This window comes from Cygnus atratus, chromosome 28, assembly GCF_013377495.2.
Source record: "Cygnus atratus isolate AKBS03 ecotype Queensland, Australia chromosome 28, CAtr_DNAZoo_HiC_assembly, whole genome shotgun sequence".
Classification (NCBI taxonomy): domain Eukaryota; kingdom Metazoa; phylum Chordata; class Aves; order Anseriformes; family Anatidae; genus Cygnus; species Cygnus atratus.
In genome coordinates, this window is record NC_066389.1 from 1,671,286 (window position 1) to 1,689,823 (window position 18,538).

General features: G+C 48.8%; 1 protein-coding gene and 1 long non-coding RNA gene across 2 annotated transcripts in view; both read right to left on the reverse strand.

Annotated features, from left to right (window-relative positions):
• The window catches only part of SMG5 (SMG5 nonsense mediated mRNA decay factor), a 30,346-nt gene that overhangs the window by 10,482 nt on the left and 1,326 nt on the right, over positions 1 to 18,538 (reverse strand). Inside the window, exons 2-12 of the mRNA XM_035571104.2 lie at positions 13,018 to 13,116; positions 12,269 to 12,392; positions 11,445 to 11,601; positions 8,529 to 8,618; positions 7,118 to 7,207; positions 6,122 to 6,200; positions 5,442 to 5,567; positions 4,917 to 4,985; positions 3,008 to 3,216; positions 2,727 to 2,864; positions 922 to 1,623 (exon numbers count right to left, since the gene is read on the reverse strand). Of these exons, the coding sequence (XP_035426997.1) occupies positions 922 to 1,623; positions 2,727 to 2,864; positions 3,008 to 3,216; positions 4,917 to 4,985; positions 5,442 to 5,567; positions 6,122 to 6,200; positions 7,118 to 7,207; positions 8,529 to 8,618; positions 11,445 to 11,601; positions 12,269 to 12,392; positions 13,018 to 13,116 (1,883 nt within the window). The remainder of the gene's footprint in view (positions 1 to 921; positions 1,624 to 2,726; positions 2,865 to 3,007; positions 3,217 to 4,916; positions 4,986 to 5,441; positions 5,568 to 6,121; positions 6,201 to 7,117; positions 7,208 to 8,528; positions 8,619 to 11,444; positions 11,602 to 12,268; positions 12,393 to 13,017; positions 13,117 to 18,538) is intronic.
• Positions 16,935 to 18,192, reverse strand: LOC118260685 (uncharacterized). The gene is made up of 3 exons (XR_004782288.2): positions 18,043 to 18,192; positions 17,825 to 17,977; positions 16,935 to 17,061 (listed from the first exon to the last, which is right to left on the reverse strand). It is a non-coding gene; the product is annotated as an uncharacterized LOC118260685 (long non-coding RNA).

Genomic DNA, 18,538 nt, shown 5'->3' on the forward strand with positions numbered 1-18,538 from the left:
AACCCCCTTTGTTTCTTTCTTTCCCCCAAACTCTTTCAAGTGGCTACAAAGCAAAGCTGGGAGTCACAAACTGCTAACACGATCTAATACTTCCCCTTCAAATCCTAACCCAGGCAGAGCCTGAATCAGGCCCATTGAGTCTGGCAGCATGATGCAGAAATGTTTCCTTGCTCCAGGGAAGCAGGGAGCAATGACAAACAAGACTGAACAGGCCCATGTGGTTTTATCTGAAATACAAACAACGCCCTGTAGTGCATCAGACCTCCCTTCCAAGCTGTTTTTTCCCAGAACATTACTCAGTTGCATAAATGGTATGGTAATAGAGAAATTACAGCTCCACCTGCTGTGCATCTGCAGTTTGGTTCAACACTGAATTCAGCGTGGCAGCGTTCAGAGGGTCGCAGAAAGTGGCCCTCAACTCCTCTTGCATGCACCTAGGACACGGCTTCCAGACAAGCTACTACAACAGCTTTGCGGAGTCGGTAACGTGATGGCTCACGGAAAACTTCCTCGACTGCGTCCACACTGGGAAGGATCTGATTACAGAGATTTCACGTGGGAAAGAGGAAGATAATCCAGACTTCTAATCCCTGCTGGATTATCCCCAGTACTATCAGAGGTGCTCAGCACCAGGCTGGAATTATTATTCTGCCTGCCGAGCAGAACAGCTAACGCTGGCTGGCTGCAGGTGTCTCCTTTGCTCAACTGCATGTGATCCTAGACGCCAGGCAATAGGAGTAAAGCTCCTCCAGGAAACACCCAGCCCCAGACTTGTACGGTACATGGGCAATCTGCTCACCCAAACCTGGCCAAAGGAGAACTTGCAGGATAGAAGGGGGTGGATTTTAGCAAACAGACCGCTCCAAGCTTGCAGCCCTCTACACAGAAGCACAGGTTTTCAACGAGCGCGCCAATCCTTACCTTGCTCTGCCAAGCTGGGTTTCTCCAGATCTCCATTGACGCATGGCTTGTTGTCTAGTCCATCCTTTAAGACAGCTGGCTCGCTGTTTGGTTTCAGAAGGATGTTGCTGAAAGTGGGAGCCAAGCGAAAGCAGCGTTTGGTCTGAAACAGCTGGGTGGACATCGCTTGGAGATTACTGGCTATGCTCGCGTCGTTAGTGCTCAGGGAAACGGGTCCATTCACTGCTGAATCTGGGGTCTCAGTTTTAGAGATGCTTGGGATCTTAGAGTCCCCAAGCCCACTGCCATCTACACAGTTTTTTAAGGCCTCTTTGGGCCCACTTTTGCCTCGGCTGCTTCCCTCCTCACCCGGATCATCTTCCATGTCCTCCAAGTCAGACCGAGATTCTTGGCTGTTCATGTCAGAGTCCGTCTCCACATCAAAAGCAGCTTCTGCTTCCTCGTCACTCTTCTCTGAGCCACTTTCTGAGCCATCGCTGCCCTTTGTAGAGCCCTGGCTGGAGTCAGAGTCAAAGCCCTCGCTCAGGTCACTCTCATCCACCTTCTGGGGGTGGCGACGGCGACGCAAACAAGAGAGGCGAGAGTATTTCTTGCTTTTCTTGCAGTCATTCTTCCGTTGTTCCTCTTTGGGCTGATGATTGGCCAACTCAGCTTCGGCTTCTTTCTCAATCGAGTTCAAAGGCTCCCGTGGCTCCTGGTCATCTGCAGACATTTAAAATGAGGCCACAAGTCAGAGAAGCACCGATGTCTCACACAAGCTGCTTGCCAGCCCTGAGCCAGGGGAACCAGCAGCGCAAATTTCAGCCATCACTTCTATTATTGTCTTTCACCAGAAAGAGAAGTAATGACAACCCTGAGAGAATGACTCACACTCTAAAAGGGCAGCCGGAAAGACTTGAGGAGCCTGGATTCCTACAGCCCAAGCTGTGCTGCTCCGTTATCAGGCAGCCTCAGTGCTGAACGTTGCCAAAGCAGCATAGAACACACAGTTGAATCTTAAATCTTTGCCCCGGCTTTCTAAAGTCTGAGAGCCAAGTGACCCGCCTAGCAGGGCAAGAGCGTGTGCCAGTCACCTTGATGAAACCAGCCTCTCCACCTCAGAACCAGACCGAGTTGACCTAACCCCTTTCCTCGACCAACATGCTCCGAGCCTTTCCAGCAGCCCTTTGTCACCCTGCCAGCTTCAAAACCCAGGCAGGGGAGGAGTCGTTCACTGTTGCTTTTGGCCAGGAAAACTCTAGTCTTGCATTCTGTGAAATGGTACAAATTGACTCTTTGGAGGGGAAAGATTAAGTGGTTTTACTCTCTGCTCAACAGGCTCCACCAGCAACTAAAGACCTGCTTTTGTCTGAACAGAGATGAGGCGTGAAGAGTAGGGCCGGCCCCCCCCACAAACTGCTCTGCCCAGGTGTTTTACCTGAGATCACCTCAGTGGAAGAGAAAAAGAGTCCAGTAAATAACAGTGAATGCGGACAGAACATAAGCAGCACAGACTGGGGTAAATAGATGATGAACAAGCTGCCAAAAGACACAAAACCGTAACTCCTTTCAAGAAAGCAAGCAACCCGTCTATCCTATGATGATTCTGCTACTCACTGAGAGCATCTAAGTGGAGACTGTCTCCACAAATTACCCGTCTCTGTGGATTGCAGCCCAGCAGTCAAAGATCGAGATGTTTCTAGCACCACTCAGGCACGATGCTACAAAACCCATGTCCAGGAGATTTAGGAAAGGAAAGTAAAAGCCACCCCTTTATCGACATGCAAGTGGGGAGACCCAGCTTAGTACCATCTCCGTGCTCTTACCTGTGCCATCATTCTGAAAGGCTGGGACTGGATTTTCCCCTTCTTCTAGCTCTGCCTGCAGGCGAATATTGACGTGATTTATCAGGTGAGAGAAGAGGGCCAGCGTGAAAGCAATGGCTGCACTGTACTGCTTTGAACCTGCAACAAGACAGCTTAATGAGGCAGAGAAGACTGACCACTAGCCCAAAACATGAGTGCCAACTAAGACTTCTTCTGACTAATTGGACTGCTGACTGTTATCATACCACTTGATTTCTGAATGGCTGAATGGCACTGGTTACCTGCCCTCTTGAGGCTGTGAACACTCATAAAGCAGATGATCACCATGCGGAAGATCAGGAGATCGGGAAGGAAGGAGTAGCCACTCTCATACTCTTCTTCATCTTCGCTGGTTGAGCTCAGATTAGGAGGAGAAGGCAGGTAGAACAAGCACAGATTGAAATCCTCCAGTACAGACTGACAGAGTGATGTCAGCTCAGAATCCAGAGAGCTTAACAAGAAGAAAAAATTAACAAGAATTATTATTCAAGACCCAAACTCCTGGCAATGACTGTGCGGAGACTGACCAAAACTGGCAGAAGCTACAGTTCGGCGATCCTTTGCCCTAGGAAAGATAAAGCAAAAGGGAACATAACGCAGTCAACAACAGGTATGAGAAGCAAGCGGGATGAATCAGATTACATTTTCCTCTCCAAAGCTGATAAATTAAAGATAAACTATAACTAGGGCACGTCCTTGCAAAGAGATGGGTCACCAGAAAAAATATGGGGTGGGATGGGGCCAGCAGGTGGACTCACGCGTCGAGTCCCAGGCCCAAAGTGACACTCCTGCAGACTAGCACAGGAACAAACACAGTCCTTATCTGCACACCTCCTGTAATTCAAAGATCTCAAAACCACTTTATATCTAACCTCAATAACCATCGGATGACTTTTTCCCTGGGAGCTCAGGCAGTAGCCATCACGAAACGGGGCACTTCAATGTTAAAGACAGCAAAAGTTTCAGATCCACCGCTCAGTTAAAAGGATGGCATCGCAGCACACAAGTTAGGGACTCTATTTTCCCTCCTGCCCTGGCTCTAACTCACAGCCCCGCAAGAACATTCTTCTGTAGCTATTAGCTACTTCAAATGAAGCACACATGGTTTTCAGTATAATGGGCTACAGGAGTCTCCTCCTTACCAAAAAAAAAAGCAACAAAACCACACCTGTCTGCAAAACATCTAGCAAATCCTTTTCAGGGGACAACATAACCGGGAAATTAAAGTGATTTCCTGTTTTTTAATGCACTAAATATTCATTAAGTGGATATTAAATGAGCCTTGAATTTCTTCTCTGGTATAAGTCAATATTTGAATGCTAACCCCATGCTGGACTGCATCAGCAAGGGCATAGCCAGCACACTGAACAAAATCATTGTTCTTCTCTGTTTGACACTCGTGAAATGGTACCTGGAGTACTGCCTCTAGTTTCGGGGTCCCCAGTTTAAAAAAAATAAATAAAGATACTGACAAAGTGGACATAGTCCAGCAGAGGACTGCAAGGGTAACGCAGCACACATGATGTATGAGAAGAGACAAAGAGAACTGAGTTTGTTCAGCTTGAAGAAGGGAAGGCTCAGGGAGGTATAAACTTTGTTTTCAGATGCCAAATAGGTGGTTTTAAGGGACTGAGCCAGAGGACTCTCCTCCATGGCGCACAGCAAAAAGAAGGGAAGCAACAGGCACAAGTTGCAGTGAAGGAAAATAAAAAACCCTCCACAGTAAAGGTGGTGAAAGACTGGAAGGGGAACCAGAGAGCTGTGAAATCTCTGTCCTCAGAGCCACTCAAAACTCAACTGGTTGAGGCCCAGAGCAACCTCATCTAATTTCACTTTTGAATCTAACTTTACAGCAGACCCTACTTTTGGGAAAAGACTGAACCTCTAGAAAGTCTCTTCCAAACTCCACTATTCCATGATGAATTTAATTGCGGTCTGTGTATTAGCCCTTTAAAACACCTGCTTTATTTCAAGAGGTTAACTTAGAATCACCTGAAAACCTCCCAGCAGAAACAGACTTCATAAAGCTTGGACCTTTTGGCAAAAAGCCTCAGCACAGGCACCGTTATCCTGCAGGGAACAGCCTCTTCCCCTTCTGAATGCCTGCTACCGTGAATTATTAATGGAAGACATAATCTGTCATAACCTTACCTGCTCTTTGGTTGCAAAAGGCTCTGCAGGTACATAAAGCTCACCAGCAACCTCTTAATGTCTTTGCACCTAAAAAGATTGTGAAGAAAACACTGTAAAGCAGGTACCCTCCTGCAGGTATCCATCGCTGAGATGGAAAAGGCTAACAGAGCTCTACCAATAGGTAAATCAGGTCTCAATTGATAACTACATTCTGAGGAAACTGCAGAAAAAAAGGTTGGTTTACGTATTTCTGCTTTTCACCCATGTCTCAACACTCCTGCACAGCCACCAGCTCCAGGGGAGAGTGAGAATTACCTCACCTCAACATCTATACCTAGAGAGCCTTCATATTCTCCCCTAAGACTGTGACCTAGAATGGGATCTAAACTAGGGCTCCCAAAACTCTGACAACACTTGCTGCCTCAAATCGGTGGCCTACCAGTTCCCATTTCCCAGAAAGACACTGCTCCTGACCCAGAGTAGGATATTGGTGTCACTGCAAACCCTCAGGCCGCCCCCCTCTCCTTTTCTTTGCCCTCCTACCGTTTCTTGCTTGGAGACAACTTCCTGGTTTCACATTTCTTCAGCTGGTGATACATTTTGGCTGCTTTGTCGTACAGACGCTTCAGGTTCCCATAGGCACCTTCAAAGGACACTTCAGACTGGATACTGAGATACGGAAACAAAACACATCGAGAGTTACTTTGCCACAAGGTTGCTCGTGTTCTAGGGCTTTACTTCCCCAGAAAGTTATTCAGGCATCTAAACACGAAGATAGGTACAGCTTTTGTTTGAACATGCTAAGGAACTTAACTCCCACTGAGATCTGTGAATCCCACTCCAGGCTGCATCACGGCTCTGTCTGCAACGTTTACACGCCTTTTTAAAATTTGTGCCTTAAGGCCATGTTCAGATACCTTAATTCCATCCACCTCACTGTGCTGGGTGCCTCACTCAGCACTTCCACTCCCCCCTCAGACCTGGCTCTCTAGCCCAGGCATAGGGTCTCAGGTGAAACGCTGCCCTCCAAGTACCACCTTGTGTGCGTTTGTTTAGCGGGCAGCAAGACAGCTTGGTCTGACCAAGGCTCACTTTTATTACCAGTCCTGCCCAAGTGTGAAACGAACCCACCTGACCAAAGTAAAGGAGAAAAGAATCTGGCATCAGCACCCACAGTGCACATATTCTTTGCCCAGAAAGCCAAGATCCTCGCAGACACTCACCAGCGTAAATAGCAATAGGTGGCTTCCACATTGTAGTATTTGCTCCCAGCCAATGTCCCCAGCTGATTAAAAGGCATGCCTGTAATGAAAGAGAGGGGCAATGGAATTAACTTAGAATCCTCCAGTGGCTCTGCTGGAAAGCAGAGCCTTTCTTCCTCACTCTATTTCATGTGAGAGCGAAAACAGGTGGCACAAACAATGCTAAAAAGCTGCAGTACAAAGAACTGGACTACTCGATTCTTTCGCCACCTTTTTTTTTTTTTTGGCTTTACGGTGCTTTTGGATCCTCTGCACCTTCCTGCTGGCTAGCTGTGTCAGCAGAGCAAACAATTCCTTCTCCACCTCTGTATTAATAATGACAAGGCCTTGACTCCGTTATACTGTATTCCTCTTGCCGTAGACAACATCTTGTCAGCATTTAAGAGTTCTGTCCCACCTCACTGCACTACATAAATGTTGGTCAGTTTTTGGTATTTGGGATCAGACTGAACAAACACCTCAGCAAGAATCCTGCAAAGACAGCACAGAGAAAATATCTTTTTGGAACAACATCCTTTTTGCGATAAGACAGGCTCTCAACTCTTGCCACAGCGTGTTCTCGTAAAGTAGTTCCTTTAAAAAAGAGACAGGAACACATGAGATTGGGGGTTAGAGGTGGCAGTGGCAAGGCACAGAGACGAGCAATAACGCTCTGCTTCTGGCAGTGGGCAGCTGGATCTTCTCTTAGCCAAACACAATTTTACCACATCCATGGAGTTTGACCTTCTCAGACGAGTAAGCTGAGGCCATGTGGGAAGACAACCTTTGCTTTATCTCCTCTGTTTGGCTTGTCAGCAAGAGAGAGCTTCACATAGAAGGAAGTGATTTTAACCAGAGAATAAAAGCACTCCTCTCTCAGCAGCAGGTTATAAACCCGAACAGGGCGCTACCACTACCATTGTTTTTAGGTTAGGGAAAAGTGATGTTAATGACCAAAATTTATGGTAACTCACTCACCAATTTGCGGTGCAACAGAAAGGGCTTGATAGTAAAACCGCTCAGCCAGCAACTCTGTGTCCACTCCTGCCAGTTCGTTCTGATAGCGAGCTGAAAGAAAACCACACACCGCAAATCAGAAATCAGAGGCCAGCACCTTCTTTTCCCTTCTGCAGAGGTGCAGTTTCCCTGTGAAATAAAAACACCCCAAAACCAGAAGTACCGATCAAGTCAACAAATCCATCAAATAAGAGCCAAGCTTGGCAAAACACAGAAATGTCCAGGGCTTCCCAGGCCTTTTTGAAACACTTAACTACGCTGTCCCACACATTACAATCCCTGCCATTTCAAGCGAAGGCAACATCCCTCCACGCTTGTGGTAGCATGTAAGCAAAAAGAAATTCTCCTCCACGTGCTAAGTGCCGATTCATTTCTCCTTGAAATAACTCAGTGTCGTACTCCATTTCCCAGCACCTCAAACAGACTATATTCTACCACAGCACAGTGTGAAATCTAAAGCAAGACAGCGTACCTAATAAAACACACAACACTTGGCTGTGGCTAGACTGAATTTTATTTGGGTGGCAGCGGTGGATCACAGACACAGAAGGAGGCATTTTGGAAACCTTAGGGGAAAGCACAGTGAAGAGGTGAGCACGTTTGTCTCCCACCAGCCAGGTATGTCACTCTTACCACCCCCACGAAACATTTATTTGCAGTGCATTCCTGAGCTGATTCACGCACGATAATGCACAACAGGTTTCAAGAGCTTGAAGGCTGCTGCTGCGTGTCAAGCACATTTACCCATGACACACTTCAAATAGCAGTTTTTCACACCATTACGTGTTTTCTCACTGCTGTCACACCCACACGTTCACCATCAAGCGAGAAGTTGACACACTTACCACACACTTCAGGAGGTCGTGACTGTGGGACAGACAGGTCTGCTATAAAAAGGCTGACACACAGCCAGACACAACGACCAAGAACCTTGGGCTTTGCCGTGGCCCATCACTCCGGACTGATTCACAATAATGCTTAACAAATCTGATTTTCAGTCACGCTTCTCACAACAGTGGCTCTGTAAGGCAACCTTAAAGCCAGCCTCAACTGTGAAATCAGCCTGCTTTGAGTTTCCTTCACCATCCAAGCAACATAACTGAAAGCAAAGGCTTCCATTCCTCAGCATTCAGAGATGCAGCTGTTTGCTAAACGCAAAATTCTCATCTACTGGCACACACACAAAAAGCTCCTGCAATCTGCAGGAGTTCAGTTATCAGCGGGGATTTCACCCTTTACTGATGAACGTGTGCAAGAGAAACCAGCACCTGCTACTAACTACGGCTGGTGACTTACGGTCACGGACTCAGTGCTGCCCAGGCACCAGCTTTAATGTGTTAAAGAGTACCCTGAAAGATGCTGCTGCTCTTACCGAGATCTCCGAGATAAACCAGACATCTGTGACATGCCATCTGTGCCCACTCCATCTCCTTCTCCGACGCAGACACGGGTTTCTTGCAGCCTACATGCGAAATATGAAGTCACACACACCGTTGGGTACAGGCAGCTGGAAAGACACACGAGCAGCCCACGCCCCTGCCTGAGACCCCCAACATTTCACCGGCTGGAAACCAAGATCACACGTTCAGACCACACCGTAGGCTGTCGTCTGGGGCCCCTTACAGACAAGCAGTGGTTCATCCTCGCTGTCAAAAAGGTGACAAACGCCATGTAGACACTGATGCTTGCCTCCTCCCCGCTGCAGCTCCCCGCTGATCAGGGGCAGTGCGTGTCACGGCGTGGCGAGCAGTCACCGGAATGACCGACGCTCAGACTTTGCCTTAAAGGTATGCCACAGAGAGCTGGCGACGCCTGCACTCAGATGAGAGGACAAAGGCCAATTCCTGTCTACAAGGCACGTGATCGTGTTAACACAGCGCGGAGCATAAGCTAATAAGGCCTGTGGAGGCTGATTTTGTTAGCATGGCTAATGAGGCCTTTGGATAGGAGCTGGCGCAAATCCCTGGAAGCCAGGACAAAGGCTGAGCACGCCTGCACCTGGCGACAGCATACAACACGGACATACCCTCCCTGACATTGAAGGTGGAAATGAACTCTGTATCAAGACTGAGATTTGGATTTCGAATTGCCAAAAAAAAAAAAAAAAAAGGAGGAAAAGAAGTAAAAAAAAAAAAATAAGGAGAAGTCGGGACAGCAAATCTGTGTTGCAGGCAGGGCAGCCACAGGCAGGCAGGGAGAATTTGCCTCCAGGGAAAAACAAAAAACAAACAAACAAACAAAAAACACTTCAAGCAGTAGAAAGTGTCAAAAGCAACAGGGGAAGGCTCCAGCCAGCTGACCTGACCTAATGTAAGCTGTGAAATGTGGCTCAGTCCCGGGGAGGGGCTGCAGTTGGGAAGCCAGTTTCCCATCTCCGCATCAGCACCTTCTCCCCAGCCCGTGGGTTCAGCTGGAGCTCAGGAAGCAAAGGTACCGCGTTTGCCCTTCCTCTCCAGAATTCATTTACTGCCGCTGGGCAAGCCCAGTGTCACGGACGCAGTCTAGGTTCAGTCTTCCTGTTGCCAAGGTCTCTTCTGGAGGAGAAAAATCCCTCAAACAGGAATCCCAAAGGAAGATTTTAAGATCAGTCCAATCTGCAGCCTGAGTTGCTTTCCTCTTGGCTTGGTTTAAAAGGGTGGAAGCGATATCTGGAGGCTCAAGTGACCGGTGAGGAATGGTTCCCACTTACTGACAGGCACTGAGTCACACAATACCACCACACGGCCTCGAAAGCTGCGGCCAAACACGCTACTGGATCTATCCTCCCTTTCCTTTTTCCTTTTAATCTTCTCATTTCCCTTTATATAACAATCAAGTTGTCACCACTCCAATTTGTAGTTCACGCAGGATTCTTCCACATCTATCTTTTCGGGATATGCAAGGTTCCATCTTAATTATTAAGTTACATATTTGTCTGCTGCATCATTTTAATTCTAGAGCCCAAACACATTAAGAAACCTGAATACGGGGAGCCTTTCAAATGCGATCACACCACAGGGCATAAACTGATCTAGAATGTGCATTTTGAAAATTTATTAATTCTGCCGTGCTGAGATACATTTCTAAAATCAACAGTTGCCAGGGACATCTGCCTTATCAACTGACATTTCAAAGCCGATCATGATACAATCATCTCCCAGAAGCTAAGAATAGGATCCCAGCAACTAAAACGTTCTATTGCTAAAGGTGTACTAACTCTGATTTCTGTTGTCCTCCCCGCTGCTAGCTTGAAAAACGCCAATTAAACCCTTGCTAATACAGTTCCCCAAAATTCAGACGATCCATTTCTCAGCTGGACTCACCTAAGACTGAAACAGGTACCTTGAGGTTACTGAGCACAACCCAGGAGCAAAGATGAACAAAGTATTGCAAGATAATCCAGGATGTGAATCCACATACAGCCTTGAGCTGTTTCAAGATAGTGAACGCTTACTTCTCCTCTCCTAACAGCTAAAATACTTCCAATTATCCTGCATCTAAGGGCACGCACAGAGGCGGTTAGCTGAGGCAGCTAACATCCAGCTTGCGGTGCTATAGGAGCTTCCTCGTCTTCTCAGCCCAAGATTCAATGGCAGTTCCAAAGCTACACGTGGGACGTGTACAAGTAGGAAGTACACAGAGGGAATACAGATAGAGGGGCACCAAGAGCAGGAACAGTGTCTTACATCTAGTCAGTAGGGCATTCTGATAAAAAAAGTGTTGATTTCAAGAACCCGTTCCCCCAGAGGCCCATTTGTCCGCTTTCGTTAAGCTCTTCTAAATCTGTACAGCCAGAAGTACTCTGCCAAGCCTCCAGATTGTTTGGAAGAAATTCTCTGATTTACTCTGAAGGTGGTGAGGCACCGGAGCAGGTTGCCCAGAGAAGCTGTGGATGCCCCATCCCTGGAAGTGTTTAAGGCCAGGCGGGATGAGGCTTTGAGCAACCTGGTCTAGTGGAAGGGGGCGTGGAATGAGATGATCTTTAAGGTCCTTTCCAACCCATTCTACGATTCTATGATTCCATAAAAATCTGCCATCACCAAACATTTACTAAAGGATTTTCTAACAGAATTTTCTTGCTATTAGAAACCCTTCTAGCTTCCACAGTTTAGTTTGTTTTTTTTAAAAAAAAGCATTACGGAAAAGAGAACAGGGAGAACAGGACAGGCTGTTCTAATCAGATAACAATCTAATCAGAAAAATAAAAGACAGCCCCTTGAGTGCTGAAACGAGGATGGACTAGCACGAGGGGAAGCCTCCTGTCTGGGATCCAGGCCTTACCCAACAGCCCCAGACACTGAACACCAACCTATTAGAGGGTCCGTGACATGCGTCCAGTCGATACAGCACTGCAGCTCCAGCTGATAGTGAGACTGGATGTAGAGGAGAAGGTGCTGGTAAAATCCTATGCCAGCGACTAAGTGAGTCCGGTACGCACACTCCAGAGTGCTACGGCTGTGAATGTGCTGGAGGAAAGAGAGGTGAAAAGATGTTACTGCAGTCCAGGTAACATTTTAGGCTGGAACCCAAGTTATATGAAGCAAAACAGTGGGCAACTCAGCTTTAGTCGGTTTTGCACAGTTCTGCACCTCCCCTTGCTCAACAGTGTTTTATCTAGTAGTATCTACTAAGGGTCAACACCAAGAAGGAGAAACACTTGGAGCAACAAAGAATAAAAGTAAAATCAAGGTGTCTGGTTAGAACACGCCTTAATTACATTCAGACAACCAGATCGCCAGGAGACAGTTCACAGCATTAGAAAATACAGTGTGAATATTTTGTATTTTCCAGTGATCAATTCTAAGGGGGGAAAAAAAAATCAGCACTGACAAAGCCTCGTAAGTCCATCACTGGCACTCATTCTACATGGAAAATGTGTTTTGTGAAGTTGGGAAGACAAAGTAAAGATTAAGTAAATGATGCTGGAATATACTCTGCAACGGCAGCCCTCTCAGCAGATCATTAGAAGTTACCAGCCCACAGCTAGACAAAAAGTGTATGTCAGCTCCACAACTGAAATTCAGGACTGCCCAGTGTTCAGATAACAACATCTCCAAGCAAATAAAGCTTTTAACTTGGTCTGACCCACTGCCTGGCCAGAGACTTTCTCATGCCAGAGCAACAGATACTTACCTTTTTATTTGTTTTAATGAGCTGGATAACTTCATAGTAAACTTTTCTCCAGAGCAGTTCTTCTGCTTTTCTTCCATAATCCACTGGATGCAAGAACATCAGCTTCACACACAGCTCTCGCAGCCTGAGAGAGACAGCAAAGAATTCATGTTTAGCCACAGCAGCTTCGAATACAGCTGCCACTACACAAGCAAAACCGAGGAAAATCTGAATTAATTACGATGGATGAGCTAGGCTATCTGGTGATGGCACAGCTTGTGTTGCTCCCACACAAGAACACCTGGAAAAGCCTACACCTAACCAGTTACCAGGGCTCAGCTGGCCACCAGTAACTTCTTAAATTGCAGTAATGTAAAAAATTGTCTATGACCACAGGCTAGGAAGAAAAGACAACCCCACTAGGTATCTTCTGAACCTGAGAAAAGATTTATCACACACACACACACACAAAGTTTCTACATCACACTTTTTTTTTTTTTTTTTTAAGATAATTACAAGGAAGGCACCAGCCAACAGCTTATTTGTATTATAGTGGCACCTGGGAAAGCCTCCAGCCACAGACTCTGGGGCTAGGTGTTGTTCAAATACCCGAAATCTAGCCTCTGCTCCGAAAACCTGGAGGAATCCGTTCTCAGCGGGTGCACCACAAAGTGAATACACTGTGAAACCGTTGATTCAAGACGTCCACGCGTTACTTCACGTGGGTTTTTCCAAAGAAATACAAAAAATGATTGCCCTGCCCAACTTACTTGTTCCTCAGGCTGATGTTCTCTGGCTTGAACACTTCCTGATACGCTGCCTTATTACCAAGGATGAGATCCAGTCGATGAACAGCCTCCACCACTGCTCTGCAAGGTAATAAATACATAAAGAGGAGCTTCAGCGCGGGTTATCTGAGGTTATTTTGCAAGGTCTGGAGTCTCTGCATGGAACCACACATTTAATTCGTTACAAAATGAATTAATTCCCAACGATCGCTATTTTGATAGGGCGAGTCAAACTTCCACCAATTCCTGCTTCCTTACCAACTGATCTACAAGAGAAAGCAACTTATTTGCCAAAACTTCCTCACCTTCATTACTATGATTCCTTAATTAAAGGTCTTAAAGATCTCTAGATGACAGGTAAGAGAGGGATGCCAAAAGAGTCTAAAATAGGAAATTTTTACCAACTTTTTCCCCTGAATGTCAGCTAAAAGACAGAACAAGCCACCTCAAAGCATCCAAGTTGTGCAAAAAAAAAAAAAAACCACTTTTGTGAGTTGCTGCCTGAGACTTCTCCTTGAGGAGGAATGCCACCGCATGTAAAATCAACATCCAACAGTCTGAAGCTGTGAACAAATCAGCCTACAATTCCAGGACACCACAAGGAAATAAAACCAGCGACTCACAGAAGCATTAGCGCTGAGAGAAAGCGCTCGCGTCGACATCTCACGGCCAGGTCGCTAAAGCAGAATCGAACAGCCGCGTTAAGCCCCCCTTTACCAAGAGAGAGCATCCCTAAGCCTGTGCTTGAGGTCAATAAACTGACTCCTGAAGTTACTCCACTCCACACGCTCCTCTTTTAAGAAACGTGTCCTCCAAGCCAAGCCAGCCGTTAGCTATCAACCCCCCCGGGTACTTGTTCTCTCCCTCCATCTCACATCTTCCCACTGTTCCTTGTTTGCTCCAATTCCTCCATCACTTCTACCGCTGCGCTCGCAGAGCTGACGGAACGAGAAGCCGAAGACGTGCTGCAAGCACACGGTCAGACCGGCCTGTGCAGAGCCAACCTCTGCAAGGCAGAAGGGGTGGATGCTGCTGCCAGTTTCCCCCCACACCCTGAGAAATCTCCATCCTCTGCAGAAAGCAAACTCCCTGGCCACGCTCACAGCGCAGGGGAACCGCTGGTCCTTCTCCCAGGCGGGTGGCGTGTTGCGGACAGGGCACTCGCATGGCATTTGCGAGTAAGAGCGTGCAAAACCGTAGGCACAGACTGAAACCATCAGCACTCCCTTGAAAACCACAGGTATCACTCTAAGGTAACAGTTTCAGACGGCAGCCCCTTACCAGCAAGGCAGATCTCCCTCCCAAACGCACTGCACCGAAAGGGAAAAAAAAACAAAACAACAACAACAACAAAAAAAAACCACTTCCAAACATCTGGGAACTCAACGAGACGTGTCCCATCTCATGCTATGCCTTGGGAAGCCAGGAATAACTGGGAAAAAAATTTGCTTTCGGTAAACCGCAGAACCTGACAGAAGGAGAGGAATGTAGGGAAGACCGTCTTACACGGCGACTTGGGAGATCGAAACACCACGGAGCGGAACCAGCTTCTTCCTAAATAACCACGGAGAAAACCGAGAACAGAGTACAAGTTACCCAGAAGTCTGCTACTAACCTGGATGCCCACAGCCACTGCTGCTCACTAACATCTTCCTCACGTGGCGTGAAGATCCTCTGCAAGCCCTAACAACCCAATGCTCTCAGAAGCGAGAAAAGCAAGCAAGGAAAACGCGTTTTCTTTAGCAGGTTAAGGCGCTCAACACGAAGCAATGAAGCATTCATCCGAGCTCACGGCACATCGACGGGGGAAAAAAAAAAAAACAAAAATAAACCTCCACACACCCCTCGCTTCCCCAAAAGTCACCTCCCCCAAGCAGCAGGCAAGAAACACATCCTGACTGCAACCTGTGCTTCGCGTCCCATCGCTCCCTCCCAAAGCCCTTCTGCAGCAATCACCGCGGCAGGAAGCGATCGGCGCTGTTCACGGGGAACTGATTTGTTTCCTATGCAGAAGGGTGACCAGAAGAAAGGGGAACTGCCGATTCATTTGATTCCCAGAGAGAAGCAGAGGAAATCTATGATCTATTCCCAAAATAGGCAGTCCCTCCGTCTTCAGAACAGCTGTAAAAATGCTTTCACCATACACAGAACTGGCAGCTGCTGGGTGTCGGACCCAAGCTCACACGTCACCGACGCCACCGGGGGGGAAACGACTTCGTGGTGACTGCAGGCAGCGGGCACCTGCACCCAAGGACACTGCCAGCCCTTGGGGGGAATGTCACACGTGCAGGCATGAAACCACGCGTCCAAATCCACGGCTGCACGTTAACTGTACCCAAAGGCCCAACACTGGCCCCTTCTCCTGGCATTTATTAAATTCAGGTTCCTTTACGGGTGCGTGGTCCAGGTTCTCTCACTGCTCAGTAGCTGACACCCCAAGGCAAGCCTTTTTTTTTTTTTTTTTTAATACCTACAAAGGTGTCATAAAGCCCTGTTAAAAGATCCTCTTGAGCCCAACAGCGACAGAAACGCATCTTGACACTGTGCAGGAGGACGCTGGGGAAGTGACACAGAACACATTTGCCAGAGCCCCGCTTCTGGTGCCTACCAAGCAGGCAGCACGATACGAAACCGCTGGGTACGAAACGCAACCAAGCAGTTAAGGAAAGAAGCCCACTGACACGCACCGGGGCTCTCAAACGCCTGCCAGACGTGAAGTACAGAAAAGTTTCCTTCCAGGGACGTTGAAGGGTATCTCACCGGTCCCTCAAGCACAAGGGGAGGGCGCCCGCCTCACATTTATTTCCCACAACAGCCAGACACAGGCCACTTGGAGACACCGGTCCCTTTTGCTATTTTTTAGGGGGTTCCTAAAAACTTGGTGGCTCAAAAACCGCAGGGCAGCAAGGTTTGCCTTGCAGGATGCAGGTGCCTGCAGGGCACAAGGCAGACCCCAAGCTCTTCTTATTAGCACAAGCTCCAGGAGGAGGCAGAGGCAGGAGCGGAGTCTGTGATGGCCAGCGGTGACTTGCAAGGATCAGACACCCAGCGGGAAGGAAAGGGGACACAGGGAGGACAAAAAGGGACCGGAGCCAGCCTCGCTTCGAACACGTTAGGCGACACCAATATAGGCGCTGCAGACTGTGCTCTAATTAAAACGCTATTTAGCATTTGTGCTTCGGGCGGCTGAGACCACGGGCTGAGTTCTACGCGGCAGTCAAGAGGCCAAATTTCGTCTCAGGAACCGGTTTTGTGCCTGCTGGGTTTAAACCTTGCTCCCAGGCAGCACACCGGAACCGCAGAGGTGGTAAATCGGAGAGCAGGCTATTAAAAGAACCGAGCGCAGCACATCACGCCAAGCAGAGCGGAGCCAGTCCAACGCCAAGTCCTCTTCGGCCAGGCAGAAACCGATCCGACGCTTTCCATGCGTCGCCACCGCTCCGGGACAGGGCGACATGGCAGGGAGAGTTATTTGTCCTCTATTTCTTTATTTAATGCATCACCAAGAGGCGCAGACTCGGAGGAGTAGGACGTTTCTCAGGGAGAGGAACTGCGGCCGTTCACTTTACCCTGGCACGTGTCGGCGCACAAATAATGCCACCCAGAACAAGGCTGGCGGGCGAGAAGAGGAGGGCAAAGCCACACTGGAGCTAGCAGCTGCCCAGAACACTGTAAAAAAAATATCCGGTCACCTTAAAATAAGAAAGTACATTGTAACAGCAGCCAGTGTAATCCAGTTGCCACATTCTGAGGTGAAACTCAGGGATTATCGGTCGGGGAAGAGTCAAACGGAACAGAACAGAGACACTCAGCAAGGACCTGAGCTCGACTCCCGCAGCAGGCGGACACAAACCTCAGCCCGTGCCAGCGCAGTTTGTAGCTGGGTGACACTCAGCAACGTCTGGGATTCAAAAGCTCGCTTTAATCTGGCAGCCAAGAGTTTCCAGAGGCAGTCAGCCACCGCGCAAAGCACCACGTGCCTCTTGAAGGAGAGTAAGACACCGCTTCACCTAACTGAACCTCGGGCTGAAACGGAGGAAAATTGTCAAGGGATTGGTTAAGGCAGAAATCTTGCTAGGAAAGCTATAGACCACGCAGCAAGAAAATTTGTGGCTGCTGCAGATATTATAAACCCCGCGCTGAAACCACAATACTTCCAGCTAAAAGAAGACAGAGAGCCCCAGGAGCTGTAGTTTTCTTGTTCTGCTGCAAAAATGCCGGACGAAATCCCCCCCCTAATTCTGCCGCAAAAAGAAAACAACCTCCTCCTTGCCTTGATGACCAGTCCCACGTCTGGTCAAGGGATGCTCGCTCGTGAGCTCCAGCAAGGCAGCGAGGTGCCGCTCGTCAGGCAATTATTGCCCACGCACCTCCCTCATCCGCTGCGAGCGCAGAGGAAAACCCATCCTGAAGCACGCCGAAGGAGGTTTAAATAAAACGCGTTCCGTTTGGCAACGCGCGTCCTCGCCAGCCCTCTCCGCTCGCCCCAGCAGGCGGCAGGAGGCGAGGCGCTGTGCTGCGCTAGCTCAGCCTCCAGCAGATGTGGAAAGAAACCCCCGGGATCTGGTGGGGTGCCTCGGTCTGGCAGCAGACACAGATCTCCGCAGCCCCGGAGGTGTTTCTGGCGCGCTAACGGAGCCTACACCTCAGGTTAAGCCAAGCCGTGGCATTTTACCACTGACCTCGCAAGAAGAGAAAGAAATCCACCTAATCTAACCTCAAAGGGCAAAGAACAGCACGAAGAACCTGTACGAAGCACGCCAAGGCAACAACTTTTAGTTACTCCAACCTGCTATTTGTGCTTTGTGTTTTCAGTCACGGATCTTGCCAGGTTTCTCAGAGGGAGGCAAGTTTAGAAGAGGGTGACGAGGCTCGGAGAGATGAAAGGACCTGCCCGGTGCCACCGAGCAAGTCGGCAAGACGAAAAGCAAACGGGCCGTGCCTAAAAAAAATCTGCCTTCACCACCTCGTTCACCTCTGAGAGCACGCTGTCACTCCTCGACTCACCTACGAGCCTGCTTTACTGCTGGAGAAACGGAGACGGAAGGGGGCAATGGGTGGGACGCGGTCACAAAACGAGGCGTCTGCGGAGCACCTCGGCGCGGTGCCTCAGCCCTGCTGGGCCGGGGAGACCGAGGCCGCCAGAATTTTGCCTCGACGCCACCCAGGCAGCGCAGAGACGCGAGCGGGAGCGGAGTCCCAGGGAGTGCTTCTGTCACGAGGGCTCGCAGCAGCCGCAGCCTTGCCCTCCTTCCAGCAGGAGCGGCCCCTGGCCCCAGAAGCCTTCCAGTTTTTCCCCCGTGTGCCACCGATGCCACGCACGCCCCAGTCGCAGCCTCCCCTTTCCCTGGGTGTCTTACCCATGTCCTTCTGCATCCTCGCATCTCCTACCCCGTCCCTGTGGACCCTGCACGACTCCTTCCTCCACCCCCCATGTCCTGACCCATTTCCCTGCCCCCCCCACACTCCCTTTGCCCGACCCCCTTGCTTACCCCCTCACATT